Source organism: Canis lupus, chromosome 9 (genome assembly GCF_048164855.1).
Source record: "Canis lupus baileyi chromosome 9, mCanLup2.hap1, whole genome shotgun sequence".
Taxonomy (NCBI): domain Eukaryota; kingdom Metazoa; phylum Chordata; class Mammalia; order Carnivora; family Canidae; genus Canis; species Canis lupus.
The window spans coordinates 75,517,079-75,534,774 of record NC_132846.1 but is presented as its reverse complement, the minus strand read 5'-3'; the positions used below and the strand labels follow the sequence as shown (position 1 = coordinate 75,534,774).

General features: G+C 40.1%; 1 gene segment (V, D, J or C); it reads right to left on the bottom strand.

The window, feature by feature from the left end:
- LOC140639533 (immunoglobulin heavy variable 3-74-like) lies at window positions 1-2,888 on the bottom strand. The segment is given in 3 exon segments: window positions 1-75; window positions 2,429-2,739; window positions 2,843-2,888. Coding segments are annotated over 3 exon segments (432 nt in total).
- Between the last annotated feature and the right edge of the window lie 14,808 nt (window positions 2,889-17,696).

The window sequence follows — 17,696 nt, the reverse complement described above, 5'->3', positions numbered from 1 at the left end:
TTAGGTTGGATCTTTGCTTTTGAGGTCAAGGCAATGCTCCCCACTGAAAATGAGCTTGGAAGTTTCCTTTAATTTCTGTGGTTTGGAAAATTTTCAGGATAGGTATTAATTCTATTTCAATGCTTGTTGCATTCCCATGGGTAGCCATCTGTCCCAGGACTTTTGATTGTTAGAAGACTTTTAAATATGTTTGATTTTCATTCCCTGGTTTGGAGTCCTTACAGATCTTCTATTCATTCCTGTTTCTGACTGTGTTGTTTCTACATTTACTTGAAGGGATCCATTTTTTCTCTGATTGTTGAATTTGTTGGCATGTTATTGCTCATAATGTTCTCTCTCTTTAATAGCTTATTTTTCATGTATTTATTCAATATTTATTTAAGCTCAACTTTCCAACATAGAGTAACACCAAGTGCTCATCTCATCACATGCCCTCCTTAGTGCCCATCACCAGGTACCATGTCCCACCACCCACCTCTCTTCCCCAGCCCTTTGTCTGAGTCCCAGGGATAGGAATCTCTCATGTTTTGTCTTCCTTTATAATTTGTCTCCTCTCATTTTCCCTCCTTCCATTATGATCCCTTTCGTTGTATAAGAGAAAGTATGAGGATTGTCCTTCTGGCACTGACTTATTTCATTGGCATAATACTGTGTAGCTCCATACACGTTGATGGAAATGGTAGCTACTGATCCTTTCTAATGACTTAGAAATATTCTTTTGTATACATAAACCGTATCATGTTTATCAATTTGTCTCTCAAAGGACATCATGGCTTCTCCCAGAATTTGGCTATTGTGCACACTGCTGCTATAAACATTGGGGTGCAGGTATCCTGCTGTTTCACTGCATCTGTATCTTTCGGGTAAATCCCCAGCAGTGCAATTGCTGGGTCGTAGGGCAGATCTATTTTTAACCCTTTAGGAACCTCCACACTGTTTTCAAGAGTGGCTGCACCAGTTCATATTCTCACAAACAGTGGAAGAGGGTTCCCCTTTCTCTACATCCTCTCGAACATTTCTTGTTTTATTTCTTATTAATTTTCACCATTCTCTGTTGTGTAAAGTAGCAGCTGATTGTGTTTGGATGTGCTTTTCTCTGATAGAAAGTGATGTGGAGAATTTTTTCATGTACTTGTTGGCCATATGTAGGTCTTATTTGGAGAAATTCCTCTTCATGTTTTCTCCCCATTTATTAACTGGATTCCTTGTTTCTTGGGTATTGGGTTTGATAAGTTATTTACACATGTTGAATACAAGCCCTTTGCCTTATATGTTATTTGATAGTATCATCTTTCCTTCTGTATGTTGTGTTTTAGTTTTGTTGACTGTTTCTTTTGCTGTGCAGAATTATTTATCTTGATGAAGTTCCAATAATTCATTTTTGCTCTTGTTTACTTTGCCTTAATGGATGTATCTTGCAAGAAGTTGCTGTTGTCAAGTTCAAAAAGGGTATATCCTGTGTTCCCATCTAGGATTTTGATGGAATCTTGTCTCATATTTAGATATTTCATACATTTTTATTTTATCTTTGTGTACGGTGTAAGTGAATGGTCTAGTTTCATTCTTCTGCTCGTGGCTGTCCAATTTTCCCAGCACCATTTATTGAAGAGACTGTCCTTTTTCCACTGGAGAGTCTTACCTGCTGTGTCGAATAAGAGTTGACCATGGATTTGAGGGCTCATTTCTGGGTCTTCTATTCTGTTCCATTGATCTAAGTGTCTGTTTTTGTGCCAGTAATGCACTGTCTTCATGTTCACAGCTTTGTAGTGCAACATGAAATCCGGTATTGTGATGCCCCCAGCTCTCGTTTTCTTTTTCAGTATTTCCCTGCGTTTTTGGAGTCTTTTCTGATTCCACACAAATCTTAAGATGATTTTTTTCCAACTTTCTGAAAAAAGTCCATGGTATTTGATAGCGATTGCATTGACTGTGTAAATTGCCCTGTGTAACATTGACATTTTCACAATACTAAATCTTCCAATCCATGAGCATGGAATATTTTTCCATCTCTTTGTGTCTTCCTCCCTGTTGCACAGGGAGTGCTGTTGTGATTCAGGAAAATGTTCAGTTGATGAGTATGGAGGTATTTGTAATTGATTTATAGTCCAGGTCAGGGAAATTTAAGTTCAAGTAGTGAAAGTAGTACCATTGTTTACAAAAGTATGCAGATGCTAGAGTTGTTTTCCCAAGTTTCTAAGACTGAGAATGAATACTTTAACACAAAATCCTATGTCCAGAGAGACTTCGTGGTGAAAACTGTTCCTTGGAGAGGAAGCCCAGACCCTGACAGGAAATCTGCTGATAACCTCAACCTGCACCTGCTCCTGAGCCTTCATGACAGAAGTGTTGAGTAGTGTGCACCGCCTGGTGGTCCCGATCCCCTTCTACAGGGAGGTTTGTGTCTGGGCTCACAATGAGGTCCCCTCACTGTGTCCCTTGCACAGTAATATAGGGCCATGTCCTCGGCTCTCTGGCTGTTCATCTGCAGATACAGCGTATTCTTGGAATTGTCTCTGGAGATGGTAAATTGGCCCTTCATGGCGTCTGCGTACCTTGTGCTACTTCCATCATTGCTAATCCTTGTGACCCACTGCAGCCCCTTCCCTGTAGCCTGGCGGACCCAGTGCATGTAGTAGCTACTGAAGGTGAATCCAGAGGCCACACAAGAGAGTCTCAGGGACCCCCCAGACTTCACCAGGTCTCCTCCAGACTCCACCAGCTGCACCTCACCCTGGACACCTGCAGACACAAGGCATCCTGGTCAGAAAATTGCCCTACATCTTCTGTTTCTCTCATTCACCTCCATTCACATACTAAAGGTATCTTATTCTTCATGAATTACCTTTTAAAATAGCGATGAGGAAAACACAGGTGGGCACGGACTCCATGGTGAGTTGTCTATGTTCCGTCTTGATCACTGAATATGGTCACCTGGAATACTGGGGCTGTGGCTCCTCTCCCAGCTCAAGGTTGGGGCTGGGGTGCTTTAATTAGCAAAGGGAGGACCCTATTTGCATGTCCTCTGACTATATCTTCAGCTTTAGACTACAATTCAATTCTAACGAGTTTATAACAAGGATTGCATTACCTTTGCAGATCACTCTGTGATGATGTCTCTCAGGAAATATCAAGTTCTCATCTATGAGCAGAGTAATCTTTTCATTTCTGTTTGCTTTCTAAAAAGTCTTTCATCAAAATAGGCCATTTTTAGTATGATATCTTATCCTTTATTCAAATTTATTTCTAAATTTTTATTTTTGATGCAAGTTAAAGTGATATTTTTGTTAATTTTATATAGATAGTTTTTGTTAGTGGAATCATAGTTATTTGTTTATTTTATATCCTGAATTTTCCTTGAAATCCTTAACGGATTCTTACAATTTGTAGAGTTTGTAGGGATTGCCCCTGTAGCAGATCATGTCATATGGAAATGAATAATATTTCTTCCTCTCTACTGATTAATTTTTTATTGCCTACTTTCCCTGGGTAGGTCTTCACCTTGTTGGAGCAGAAAAATTCCTCTGCTTTTCTTCTGATTTCATTGCCTCATCTAATAGCTCACTAGACATAAGACATAACTAAGGGGAAATGCATTTCATTTTCCACTTGCATGAGCTATATAAAATACGACACCCAGACAATGACCACAGCAGGCAGCACTTCTGTCTTTAGACAATACGATGTTGCATTTGTGGATATTTAAGAACAGGATTTGGGTTTGGGTCAGTGAATGAGTGAGCAGATGACAAAGGTTCTTTGCAGAGCCGTCTGAGCCCTGTTCCATACCATGATTTGGAGGATGGTTTTCCTCTCTTGAAACAGAGAAAGGGTGAATCCCACCAAATATTTATTTGACTGGCTGAGGGAGCTTAAAAGGTCCTTTACACAACAGATGCAGTCTTAAAATGCCAGAGTATCAGCATTGGATTCATGTGTCACTAGTATCTTTGCCTGTGCCTACAAAAGTTAAGAATGTCTGTTTCAAATCTGTGAAGAAAGTCTATGATCTTTTGATAAGAATTGCATTGACTGCATAGAATGTTCTGGGTAGCATATATTTTGAAAATATCATTCCTGTTTTTAAAATTATTTCATAACTTTCTTATTCATGAGAAACACCTACAGGGATGCAGAGACATAGTCAGAGGGAGAAGCGGGATCCCTACAGGGAGCCCATTGTGAAATACATCCAAGGACTTTGAGTTTGACCAGAGCCAAAGGCAGACACTCAATCACTGAGCAACACAGGTGTCCCAACAATAGTTATTCTTCTAATACATAAACATGCAATGGTTTTCTATCTCTTTGTGTCTTCCTCAGTTTACTTCTTTAAATGCTCTATAAGTAGAAAAATGTTGAAAAAATCAAAGTACCCAGGAGGGGGCATCACAATATTGGTTGTCAAGCTGTATTACTGAGTCGTTATCATGAAGACAACCTGGTACCTGCACAAAACAACACATACATGAATGGAACAGAGTAGAGAAGCCAGAAGAGGACAATCAAATCTATAATCAACTAATCATCCAGAATCAATAGTGAATGTGCAATGGAAAACACACAGGCTCATCAATAAATAGTGTAGAATGCTCACCAAAGTAACTGAAGAAGACACAAAGGAAGGGAAAATACTCCATGCCCATGAAATGGAAGAATAAATATTTTTAAGATAGCTCTGCTACCAAGAGTGGTCTACACATTCAATGCAATCCCCATCCATATACCATGATCCCCAGTGTAGTTAACACCCCATGTGATATTGAGTGTACAATATAGTGATGACACTTCCATCCATCCCCCATTGCTCCTTAGGACCAGTGTTCTCCCTTATCCCAATAAGCTATGTCACTCGGGCCCTCCCACCTCCCCCTTTACTAATCAACAGTATGTTTCCATTTTGAAGAGTATGTTTCCTGGTTTGTCTCAATAAATTTTCCCCTTGGCTAATTTGTGTTTTTTAATTGAATGTAAGTGAGTCATACGGTATTTGTTTTCTGTGACTTAGTTAACATTACCTGCTCTAGTTCCATACTCTTTGCTGCAAATGGCAAGGATTCATTCTTCTTTGTGTATGTCCCGCATCTCTGCATCCTTTCATCAGTAATGGACAGTTGGGCTGCTTCCCTTATTTGGCTAAGCACAAACAGCTCTTATAAATAGAGGGATGTGAACTTCTCTTTGAATTAGAGTTTTGTTTTTTGGGTAAATACACTGTACCACAACTATTTGATCATACAGTAGTTCTATTTTTAACTGTAGTAGGAATATCTATACTGTTTTCACAATGTCTACACCAATGTCACTCCCACCAGCAGGGTAAGAGGAACCTTATCACCTTTAGAAACTCTTCACAGTGTTTATGTCATGGAAGAAGTTTTCAGAGCATGATGCTAAGACCCTAAGAGGAGACGACTGGTCAACTGACCTCCTTCCCTGGATTAAAAAATCCCTAGATCTTGTGTTCTCTGGTGAGGGTGAGTGTCCTCTGATGGTCCAGTGCACCTGTTGGATCCCAGGATCCCAGCAGACTCTCACGGATCTGATTTCCTCCCTTCTCCTGTATCCGCAATCAACATAGAGAACTTTGCAGCATGAGCACCATGGAGCCTCCTGTTCAGAGAATGTCTCCCCTTACTTATTTCCCATCTTTGCCTCCTCACTCTGCTCCTGGCCTACAAATATCCAGCTACCCTTACTGTATTCAGAGGTGTCCAGGAATCTTGTATCAAGTATTCCTTAGCATATTTATGAGACAGAAGCAGGGTTTTTTTTTTTTTCGATAAAAGTGAGAAGAAAATGAAAGATGCTTTCTGGACTCACAAATTATACTGAAACAGGCAGATAAAGTGCTCTGCCTCAAACATGTACCAACTTCAAGGAAAAGGAAGGGTTTAACCAGATTTAAAAAAAAAACAGCGCAGTAATTGGAGTCTGAGATTCAGAATATTTTCAAGCCCTGATCCTAATGGAATGTTGCTCAGATGGATGTTCATTGCTGAGTGTTGGTGATGCCTTTTGAATTTACATTTTACCACCCCTGGAACAAGAATGCCAGCACCTGTTTTTTTATGTTTGTGGGGAATTTTGTTCATAAGGAGGTGATCTGTGTTCTATTTTATTTTTTTAATTTATTTTTTGTTTGCTTTTGCATTGTTTTTGGTGTTTCCTGTTTCTGTATGTGTCTGTGTGTTTGTGTGTGTTAGATTCATAGATCTATCACCTCCTAGAAAAGGATTTACGCCAAAAGAAGGTACCCAAATATCACCATACCTGAGTTAGATGATTAGATTTGGGGCAATATAAATTATGATATTTAGGTAAAATTTTGCCTTGGGTCATTATTGTTATGGGTTGCCATTTAGGGTGATGCCAATGTGTGTCACTGTGAATGCCATGTGAGAATAAGGTGAACATTTGCATGTCTGGGTATGGACTGTATTTATCTAGGTCATTGTTGAATCTGTGATTGATAACGTTGTGGCCCAATGGATTGTCATCATAGATAATTTCAGAGATCTTAATATTACCACCATGATGGGGAGTTTTGATCTGGACATTGAGGGATTGAGTGACATTTACCTTCTGTCCATCTCATGCCTCCAGATGCGGGGGACTGAGGACTCAACATCCATTAGTGGTTTCACTCTGTGAATGGGGCAGGGAAAACCTCATAACCAGGTGAAGCCACTTTCCTCTATAAACTCCACGTCTCTTTCTGGTTCTGTGTGTCTAACTGAACTCAGATACGTGTACATAGATGGATGAAAAACTCCATGAATCAGAGAGAGACTTTGCCATATAAACAAGAAAAGGTCCCTAAATTTGTCATTGCACCTGAGTCTGGTGTGCACTTGGTTCTCTGCAGGCCTGATGGGAAGATGCAGGACACCTATCAGTGGAGAGGGGAGCCATCCCTACAAACATGGCTCTGGGATGTCTGCCAGAACCCATGACCATCCGCAGTGTGAATGTGATTAGACCCAGGGGCATCCACAGGTTGTCTCTTACCAGCAATCATTAGGTCCCTGACATTTTTGTGGAGCCATCAAGCCTCTGAGTTGTTTCTCTCTAAGTGTTTTATTGTCATAGGTTCTATTGGATGGGAAATGTAGCCTTCTCAGTAAGTTCAGGGGACCTGCTTCTGTTGGAAGGAGTCATTCCTGAGATCTTGTCCCTGGTATAAACCTCTGATCTGTGTTCTGATAGTGAAAATGAATATCCTCTTCCCTTAAAGATAAAATCTGATATGGTTTCCACACTTGTTCCCAACCATTCTCAGTGTGAATCACTAATGAGATTGTCATTGGTCTGATAATTCTCCAAAGGAGCCAGTGCTGGGATGCATGGGTGGTGTCAGGGGGTGAAGACCAGGGTACACTCCTGGCAAACAGGCATCTCCAAGCTCAGTATTGTTTCCTACAGAGGAAAGGGAGGTGAATGGTAATGCCAGCTGACACTTGTCTGTGACTCCTGCAGATCCAGCAGCATCTTGTGTGACTCTGGTCCAGGAGTTCAGTATGACCCCACGCAGGCAGGTTATGGGAGACCATGCCTGGATAGGCTGCCCGTGAGGTGTGGGCACAGATGATCTAGGATGGGCAGCTTTGGATCGATGTCTAGCCCAAGGAACACCACAATGATAGTCCCTATATTTTAGTTAACCAATGTCTTTTATCTGTTATTAATAAAATGATAAAATGCAAAAAGAGAGACTTGTGTAATTAGATCCCTTTGGCTACATCCTTTGAGGCAAAATTTCTCTTTATTCCTGAATGTAGAATGATCATAAAATTATTCTGAAAAGTTAAAATGACATTTGTAAATATACGGTAGATTTTCTGTCAGTTAAACTGCTTTATTTTTATTTTAGAAATAGTACACAGAGTGAATCTTAAAATTTTTGAAGTGTAAAGCACAATACTGTTAGGCATATGCACTGGAAATTTTTACCCTGAAGCACCTCCAACAGAACCTCATTGATTCCACAACAATTGATATGTGGGTCAGCCCTTCCAGGCTCAGAGGCTCAGGAGCCAACCAGAATCGTACCGCTGGTTGCATACCATCTGGGCCTTTGCAAGAGCTCCCAGGGTTACTGATATAATTGAGTTGAGTAGAGATACAGATAATATGTTAATGTTTACAAGGTATATCCTCTTCATCCCTCATGTAGGAAGCAAATAACATCAGGACAATTAGGCAGGAGTTAAAGCACATGCATATTCCAAGCAAAAATTTAAGAATAAGCCATCTACTCCCAAGTCATACAAGATTCTGAGGGGCAAGATGGCAGAAGAGTAGGGTCTCCAAGTCACCTGTCCCCACCAAATTACCTAGATCACTTTCAAATCATTCTGAACACCTACAAATTCGGCCTGAGATTTAAAGAGAGAACAGCGGGAATGCTACAGTGAGAAGAATTCACGCTTCTACCAAGGTTGGAAGATGGAAAAAAATAAATAAAACAGCATCCAAAGGGGAGGGGCCCCAGGGAGGAGCCAGGATAAAAGAAGCCTTAATAATCTACATTTTTAAAAAATATTTTATTTATTTATTCATCACACACACACACACACAGGCAGAGACACAGGCAGAGGGAGAAGCAGGCTCCATGCAGGGAACCTGATGTGAGACTCGATCCTGGGTCTCCAGGATCACACCCTGGGGTGAAGGCGGTGCTAATCTGCTGAGCTACCCTGGCTGCACAATAATCTAGTTTTATCCAACTTTTCGCTACACCAATTGTTAGATTTAAAGTCCGGAATTTCCATTTTTTATAGACTATTAAATTTCATTTTCACATAAGTGGTAATTAGTGAATCCCTGAATAATATCAGCTTTGTTTAATAGAAAAAACTGCCTGAATTATGCGGGAAACATAGGACAATGAATAAAATTTCCAGTTGTAGTTCTTCTTTTAATTTTTTATTTGAATTGCAGTAGACACTCCTGTGTGTGTGCACGTGTGTGGTAATTAAGTTTTATTCAATTATACACATGTGTAGATTTGTGTAATCAGCACCACAACTAAGCCATAGAACTGTTCCATAGAAAGTATCCCTCATGCAATCCTTTTATAGTCAGTAACCACAATACCGCTCACTTCCCTAACTGTTGGAAACCACTAATCTTTATAACATTTTCATGTCAAAAATGTTATAAAATTGGAATCATACACAATGAACCTTAGGGATTGCCTTTTTTTCACTCAGCATAATTCCCTCTTGGTTCATCCAAGTTGTTGTGTGTATCAATAATTTGTTTCTTTTCATAGCTGAGTTGTATCCCATGGTGTAGATGTAAACTGTTGGTTTAACCATTCATTGGCTGAAGGATATCTGGGTGATTCTGAGTTTTAGCTGTTACAAATAAAGCTGGTATGAACATTCAAAAAAATGAATTGCAGTAGAGGCCACATCCAGTGTAACATTCATTTCATGTATCCAACATGCTGATTGAACACTTCCATACATCACCCAGTGTTCATCAGGACAAGTGCACTCCCTAAACCCCATCTGACAGGTCACCCATCCCCCACTCTCCACCCACCTGGTAACTATCCGTTTTTATCTCTGTATTGAAGGGACTATTTCCTGATCTATGCATCAATCTCTTTGCTCATTTGTTCTATCTCTTAAATTCAAACTATGACTGAAAGTATACAGTATTTTCTTTTTCTCACTGGCATGGCAATTAGCATTATGCATACTACCTCCATCCTCATACTTGTAAATTGTTAGATTTAATTCCACTGCATTGATTAGTAAAATCCCTATGTATCTAACTCTATCTATCTATCTTACATGTTCTTTATCCATTCATCAGTTGACAGATACTGGGATTATTTCCATAGTTTGGCTAATGTAGATAATGCTGCTGTAAACATCGAGGTGCGTGTATCCCTTTGAATCAGCACTTTTGTAATCTTAGTGTAAATACCCAGTAGGGCAGTTGCTGGATCACAGGGTAGGTCTACATTTACCTATTTGAGGCACCATCATACGGTTTCCTTGAGCGGCTGCATCTCTGCCCATCCACATCCCCTGACCAGAGAATTCTGCAAGGCCCCAGTTCTAGTGGAGGTGGTTTCATGGCTCATTTAACGAGCTGAGCAGAGCACACCCAGTTAAAACTCATCACATTCTTCCCAAGGACCACACACTGCCACCTGCAGGCAGGGAGAGCGTGTGTAGATGCCAGACCTGAAGGAAAGAGGCACCAAAACAGTACAGCACAGTGCACACAGCACACACCACAGACACTCTCTGAAGACCCAGACCCAGGACCCTATGTGACCTCTTCTTCATCAAACTGTTATAGTGGTAGCAGGATCTATATCTGGCATTTGTACACACAGAGGAACATAGAGACTTAGAGAAAATTTCAAGATTAAGGAATTCAATTCCAGTTTGCTGCCTGGAGCCAGCTCAATTTGGTTTTCTCAAGTCAGTCCCTTTGACCCTGCCAAATGAGACAAGACTTCTGTTCTGCCTCCAGATCAGGCAGTTTTCAGCCTTGAATGGGTCATTTGCATCACGGAGACTTCCAGCAGCCCACCCCATCCAAAATGTAGGTACATCGACTGTAGGGTGACATATAATTCATGACAATTATATTCCTGCATTTCTTGTCTTTGGGAAGGTTGCCTGAACTCCTGCCTGAAGCCCATGTCACATGGTGATAAGTGTTTTCTCTCTTTGTCACTCATCAGTGAGGTGATTTTCATGGAATACAAAACTCAACGTTTACTCCTGCAAAAATAATAACAATTGTATAACATACACCCAGACAGATGGCCTCACATGGGGCCAGAGGGCAGGAGGCATTCCCAGTCCTGGTGTATAAGGGCCCTGATCTCATAATGAGGCTGCACCTCCTGACCTAAGTGGTCCCTTGAGGCCCCACCTCTTCCTCCCATCACATGGACATTCTATTCCAACATGTGGCTGTTAGAGGACTCACACAGTGAGCTGATATCAGCACCTGAAGGATCCATGAGTTATTCCCTGCAGGTGGAAGGTCCTCCTCCACTTTTGTTCTCTCAGTTTTCATAATTGTTTAGTGGAATTTGTCATCACACCGTATTTTTGAGTATTACCTGCTGTCTCGTTGATCTCCAATCCAACCTCTTCTCCTCCTGCCCCACCCATGGGAAATCCAGCAAGCGCCCTTGAGTTCTTTCCCTAGATACTGGAGGGAAACTGACTCCATATAATCCCCTCCTGGATCAGGACCTCATCATCACCACTTTCCCTCAACACACACCCTGAGCCAGTGTCTTTCCCTGGCTCCATCCAAACATATCTGACTTGCTGAGAGGCCTGCCTGCTTTTAACAGAAACAATGAGGAAGCTGAAAACATTTACATACTCTTCTGTGTGTGTGTGTGTGTGTGTGTGTGTGTTTATGCTCAGACTCCACATCCACAGAACCTCCTGGTGTGAATCCTGCTTCCTTCCCAGGCTGTCACTGACATGGATGCTGTGTGCGTGGATCAAGATATTGACCCCATTAGGGATCTGTCTTCTTTTGCTTTAGATATTTGATGCATTTGCAGCCTCATGTCCAACATGGAGTTTATGCTGTTTCTACCAAATTTCTCCTTGAGCTGGGTGGTCGTGTGATGCACAATGATTGCAGATGCGGATCGGGGAAATGCTTAGTTCATGTACATGGAGATATTTGCAATTAACTGGTATTTAGGGAAAGTAGTAAGCAACTGTAAAAACCTCGGTCTTGGCAATAACACAGAAGTGACGTGTTCTTGACAATGTATCATATCAGGGGATACATGGTATATTTTTTCTCTCATGATATTCTTGATCAAGGTAATGTGTGTTGGGTCTTTCCACTGTAGATTTACTATTCTTCTCTTTGTAACTAATAACTATATTTGGAGAGATGCTCTGAGATTACATAAATATTCTGCTTCAACCAATTCTTTTTTATTTTATTTTACTTTACTTTATATATATTTTTGTTAGTTATGATTCTGTTTTTTAAATAATAAATTTATTTTTTTTTGGTGTTCAATTTGCCAACATACAGAATAACACCCAGTGTTCATCTCGTCAAGTGCTCGCCTCAGTGCCCATCACCCATTCACCCCCAACCCCCACCCTCCTCCCCTTCCACCATGCCCTGTTCGTTTCCTGGAGCTAGCAGTCTCTCATGTTCTGTCTCCTTCTCTGATATTTTCCACTCATTTTCTCTCCTTTCCCCTTTATTCCCTTTCAGTATTTATTATATCCCCCAAATGAATGAGACCATATAATGTTTGTCCTTCTCAAATTGACTTATTTCACTCAGTATAATACCCTCCAGTTCCATCCACGTTGAAGCAAATGGTGGGTATTTGTCATTTCTAATGGCTGAGTAATATTCCATTGTATACATAAACCACATCTTCTTTATACATTCATCTTTCGATGAACACCGAGGCTCCTTCCACAGTTTGGCTATTGTGGACATTGCTGCTAGAAACATCAGGGTACAGGTGTCCCGGCATTTAATTGCATCTGTATCTTCGGGGTAAATCCCCAACAGTGCAGTTGCTGGGTCGGAGGGCAGGTCTATTTTTAACTCTTTGAGGAACCTCCACACAGTTTTCCAGAGTGGCTGCACCAGTTCACATTCCCACCAAGAGTGCAGGAGGGTTCCCTTTTCTCTGCATCCTCTCCAACATTTGTTGTTTCCTGCCTTGTTAATTTTGCCCATTCTCACTGGCGTGAGGTGGTATCTCATTATGGTTTTTATTTTTATTTCCCTGATGGCAAGTGATGCAGAGCATTTTCTCATGTGCATATTGGCCATGTCTATGTCTTCCCCTGTGAGATTTCTCTTTATGTCTTTTGCCCATTTCATGATTGGATTGTTTGTTTCTTTTGTGTTGAGTTTAAGATGTTCTATATAGATCTTGTAAACTAGCCCTTTGAGAAAAAAATGTGTGGGAAATATCAGAAAGGGAGACATAACATAAAGACTCCTAACTCTGGGAAACGAACTAGGTGTGGTAGAAAGGGAGGAGGGCGGGTTGTGGGGGTGAGTGGGTGACAGGCACTGAGGGGGACAATTGTCGGGATGAGCACTGGGTTTTATTCTGTATGTTGGTAAATTGAACACCAATAAAAAATTAATTTATTAAAAAAAAGGAAACTAGCCCTTTATCTGATACGTCATTTGCAAATATCTTCTCCCATTCTTTAGGTTGTCTTTTAGTTTTGTTGACTGTATCCTTTGCTGTGCAAAAGCTTCTTATCTTGATGAAGTCCAAATAGTTCATTTTTGCTTTTGTTTCTTTTGCCTTCATGGGTATATCTTACAAGAAGTTACTGTGTCCGAGTTCAAAAAGGGTGTTGCCTGTGTTCTCCTCTAGGATTTTGATGGAATCTTGTCTCACATTTAGATCTTTCATCCATTTTGAGTTTATCTTTGTGTATGGTGAAAGAAAGTGGTCTAGTTTCATTCTTCTGCATGTTGATGTCCAATTTTCCAAGCACCATTTGTTGAAGAGACTGTCTTTCTTCCAATGGATAGTCTTTCTTCCTTTAACGAATATTAGTTGACCATAAAGTTCAGGGTCCACTTTTCAGTTCTCTATTCTGTTCCATTGATCTATGTGTCTGTTTTTCTGCCAGAACCACACTGTCTTGATGACCACAGCTTTGTAGTACAACCTGAAATCTGGCATTGTCATGCCCCCAGATATGGTTTTCTTTTTTAAAATTCCCCTGGCTATTCGGAGTCGTCTCTGATTCCACACAAATCTTAAAATAATTTGTTCTAACTCTCTGTAGTAAGTCCATGGTTTTTTGATAGGGATTGCATTAAACGTGTAAATTGCCCTGGGTAACATTGACATTTTCACAATATTAATTCTGCCAATCAATGAGCATGGAATATTTTTCCATCTCTTTGTGTCTTCCTCAATTTCTTTCAGAAGTGTTCTATAGTTTTTAGGGTCTAGATCCTTTACATCTTTGGCTAGGTTTATTCCTAGGTATCTTATGCTTTTGGGTGCAATTGTAAATGAGATTGACTCCTTAATTTCTCTTTCTTCAGTCTCATTGTTAGTGTATAGAAATACCACTGATTTCTGGGCATTGATTTTGTATCCTGCCACGCTGCCAAATTGCTGTATGAGTTCTAGCTATCTTGGGGGTGGAGGCTTTTGGGTTTTCTATGTAGAGTATCATGTCTTCGGTGAAGAGGGAGAGTTTGACTTCTTCTTTGCCAATTTCAATGCCTTTAATGTCTTTTGTTGTCTGATTGCTGAGGCTAGGACTTCCAGTGCTATGTTCAAGAGCAGTCGTGAGAGTGGACATCCCTGTCTTGCTCCTGATCTTAGGGGAAAGGCTCCCAGTGCTTCCCCATTGAGGATGATATTTGCTGTGGGCTTTTCATAGATGGCTTTTAAGATGTAAATTTTAGTTTATCTGATATAAGGATGGCTACCCCTGCTTTCTTTTGAGGACCGTTCGAATGGTAAATGGTTCTCTAACCTTTTATTATCAGGCTGTAGGTGTCCTTCTATCTAAAATGAGTCTCTTGTAGACAGCAAATATATGGGTCCTGCTTTTTTATCCAGTCTGAAACCCTGCGCCTTTTGATGGGATCATTAAGCCCGTTCAGGTTCAGAGTTACTATCGACAGATATGAGTTTAGTGTCATCATGATATCTATTCAGTCCTTGTTTTGTGGATTATTCCACTGGACTTCTTCTTAAAGGGGGATTTAAGAGTCCCCCTTAAAATTTCTTACAGAGCTGATTTGGAGGTCACATATTCTTTTACTTCCTGCTTGTCTTGGAAGCTCTCTATCTCTGCTTCCATTCTGAATGAGAGCCTTTCTGGATAAAGTATTCTTGGTTGCATGTTTTTTTTCATTTAGGACCCTGAATATATCCTGTCAGCCTTTTCTGGCCTGCCAGGTCTCTGTGGAGAGGTCTGCTGTTACCCTAATACTCCTCCCCATAAAAGTCAGGGATTTCTTGTCTCTTGCTGCTTTAAGGATCTTCTCTTTATTTTTGGAATTTGCAAGCTTAACTATTAAATGTCGAGGTGTTGAATGTTTTTTTTTTTTTATTTTAGGCGGGCATCTCTTTATTTCTTGGATCTGAATGCCTGTTTCCCTTCCTAGATGAGGAAAGTTTTCAGCTATGATTTGTTCAAATACATATTCTGGCCCTCTGGCCCTTTCAGCGCCTTCGGGAACCCCATTTAAAAGTTGGTTTTTCTTCCTCAGGCTGTTGTTTATTTCCCTTAATCGTTCCTCATGGTCTTTTAATTGTGTCTCTTTTCCTCAGTTTCCCTCTTTGCCATCAACTTGTCTTCTATGTCACTCACTCGTTCTTCCACCTCATTAACCCTCGTTGTTAGGACTTCTAGTTTGGATTGCATCTCACTCAATTGATTTTTATTATTTTTTTAAAATTTTATTTATTTATGATAGTCACAGAGAGAGAGAGAGAGGCAGAGACACAGGCAGAGGGAGAAGCAGGCTCCATGCACCGGGAGCCCAACATGGGATTCGATCCCGGGTCTCCAGGATCGCGCCCTGGGCCAAAGGCAGGCGCCAAACCGCTGCGCCACCCAGGGATCCCCTCAATTGATTTTTAATTTCTGCCTGATTAGATCTAAATTCTGCAGTCATGAATTCTCTTGAGTCCTTTATGCTTTTTTGTTGTTAGTGTGTAGAAATTAACTTTATTGTCTATGTTGATTTGATATCCTGATTTTCCCTGCACTCAGTACTTACCTCTACGTGTTTTTTTCAATGATTTTCCTCGTTGACTCTGTATATGCAAACAAATTATTTTTCTTCCTTTGACTGATTTTAATATTTTTTTATTATTGCCTAATTTCTATGGTAATCTTCAACTTAGGGGCATAGCCATTTTCCCTCTTTCTTGTCATATTATTTATTCTAATATTTTCCTTGTTATATGGAAGATCTAGGTGAGCAAATGAATTTCTTTTTGCATGTGGTTGAGCTCCCTAATATATGGTGTGATGTGGGATTTCAGCACAGGACAGGAAGTCTGTTCACAACTTCTGCCCAATTCTGATTAGAGATTATATATATATATACACACTTGGTGGCTATTGAGCTTGATAAATTCATTGTAGATTTGAATTCAAGCCTTTAATCTGAAAAGACATTTCCAAATATATTCTCCCATTCTTTAGGTTGCCTTTTAATTACACTGAGTGATTCCTTTGCTGTGAAAATGCTCTTTCCTTGATGAAGTCCCCAGACTTCATTTCCTTTTCTTTCCTTTGCCTCTGGAGACACGTCTAGAAGTGGTTGCAGCTGAGGTCAAAACGGTGCTGCCTATGTTCTTCAGAGGATTCTGATGGTTTCCTGACTCACATTTAGATGCTGCATCAACTTTGAGTCCATTGTTGTGAATGATGTAAGAAAAGGGTCCCATTTCATTCTTCTGCTGTGTGTCTCCAATATTCCCAAAGCCATTTGTTGAAGAGACTTTGTTTTTTCGATTGGATATTCTTTCCTGCTTTGTCAAGTTGATCTTTTGACAAAAGTGTTCAGGGTCCATTTCTGGGATCTGAAACTTTTCTATTTATCTATACATCTGTATTTGTGCCAGTGCCATACTGTCCTGATGATCACAACGTGGTAATTTACCTTGACAACCAGAATCAGGATGTGTCCAGCTTTGCTTATTTTTTCAGGAATCCTTTGGCTAGTTGAGATGTTTGGCTCCCTAAAAAATTTCTGATTGTTTTCTTTAGCTCTGTGAAAAATGCCGGTTATGTTTTTATACAGATGGATTTGAATGTGTCACTTGCTCTCCGTAGCATAGATATTTTATCAATATTCATTCCTCTAGTCTATGAGAATAAATATCGTCTATCTACTTTTTTTATTCCTTCCTGTCTTTAATAAGAGTTCTGCAGTGTTTAGAATATAGATCCATCCCTATTCAGTTAGGGTTTTTCCTAATCATGATGATTTCTAGTGCACTTCTAAATTGCATCCAGTCCTTGATTTTCTTTTTTTCTGCTTCATTTGAACTATAGAGAAGAGCCACTGACTTCCTTGTATTGATTTTACATGCTCCAATTTTGCTGAATTCCAGTATCAGTTCTAGGAATTTTTTCAAAGGAATCTTTGGGATTTGAACTCAAAGTATCTTGTGGTGTGTGAAGAGTCAACGTTTGACTTTTTCTTTGCTGAGTTGGATGACATTTCCTTCTTTTTGTTGTCTGGTTGTTGAGGCTAGGACCTCTAGCACTATGTTGAAGAACAGTGGTGATGGTGGGCATCCCTGTGTCATTCATGATCTTATGGGAAAGCTCTCGACTTTTCCTTGTTGAGGATAACACTCTCCATATGTCTCTGTAAATGGATTTTATGATGTTGAGTAGGTCCCCCTATCTCTACATAGCAAGAGGTTTTTTTTTTTTATCAAGAAGGTATAATCTCTTTTGCCAAAAGCTTTTTGGGCATCAGGTGAGAGGATAAATGGTCCTTATACTTTCAGTTATCAATGACTCAAATCCCATTCTTAGTTTTGCATACACTGAACCAACCTTGCAGACCATAAATTAAGCCTATTTTGTCAAGATGAATTATCCTTTTAAAGTACTGTTGGATCCTGTTGGTTAGGTTCTTAATGAGAATTTTGCATCCATATTCATCAGGAAAAGTAATCTTTAATTTTCTTTTTAAGT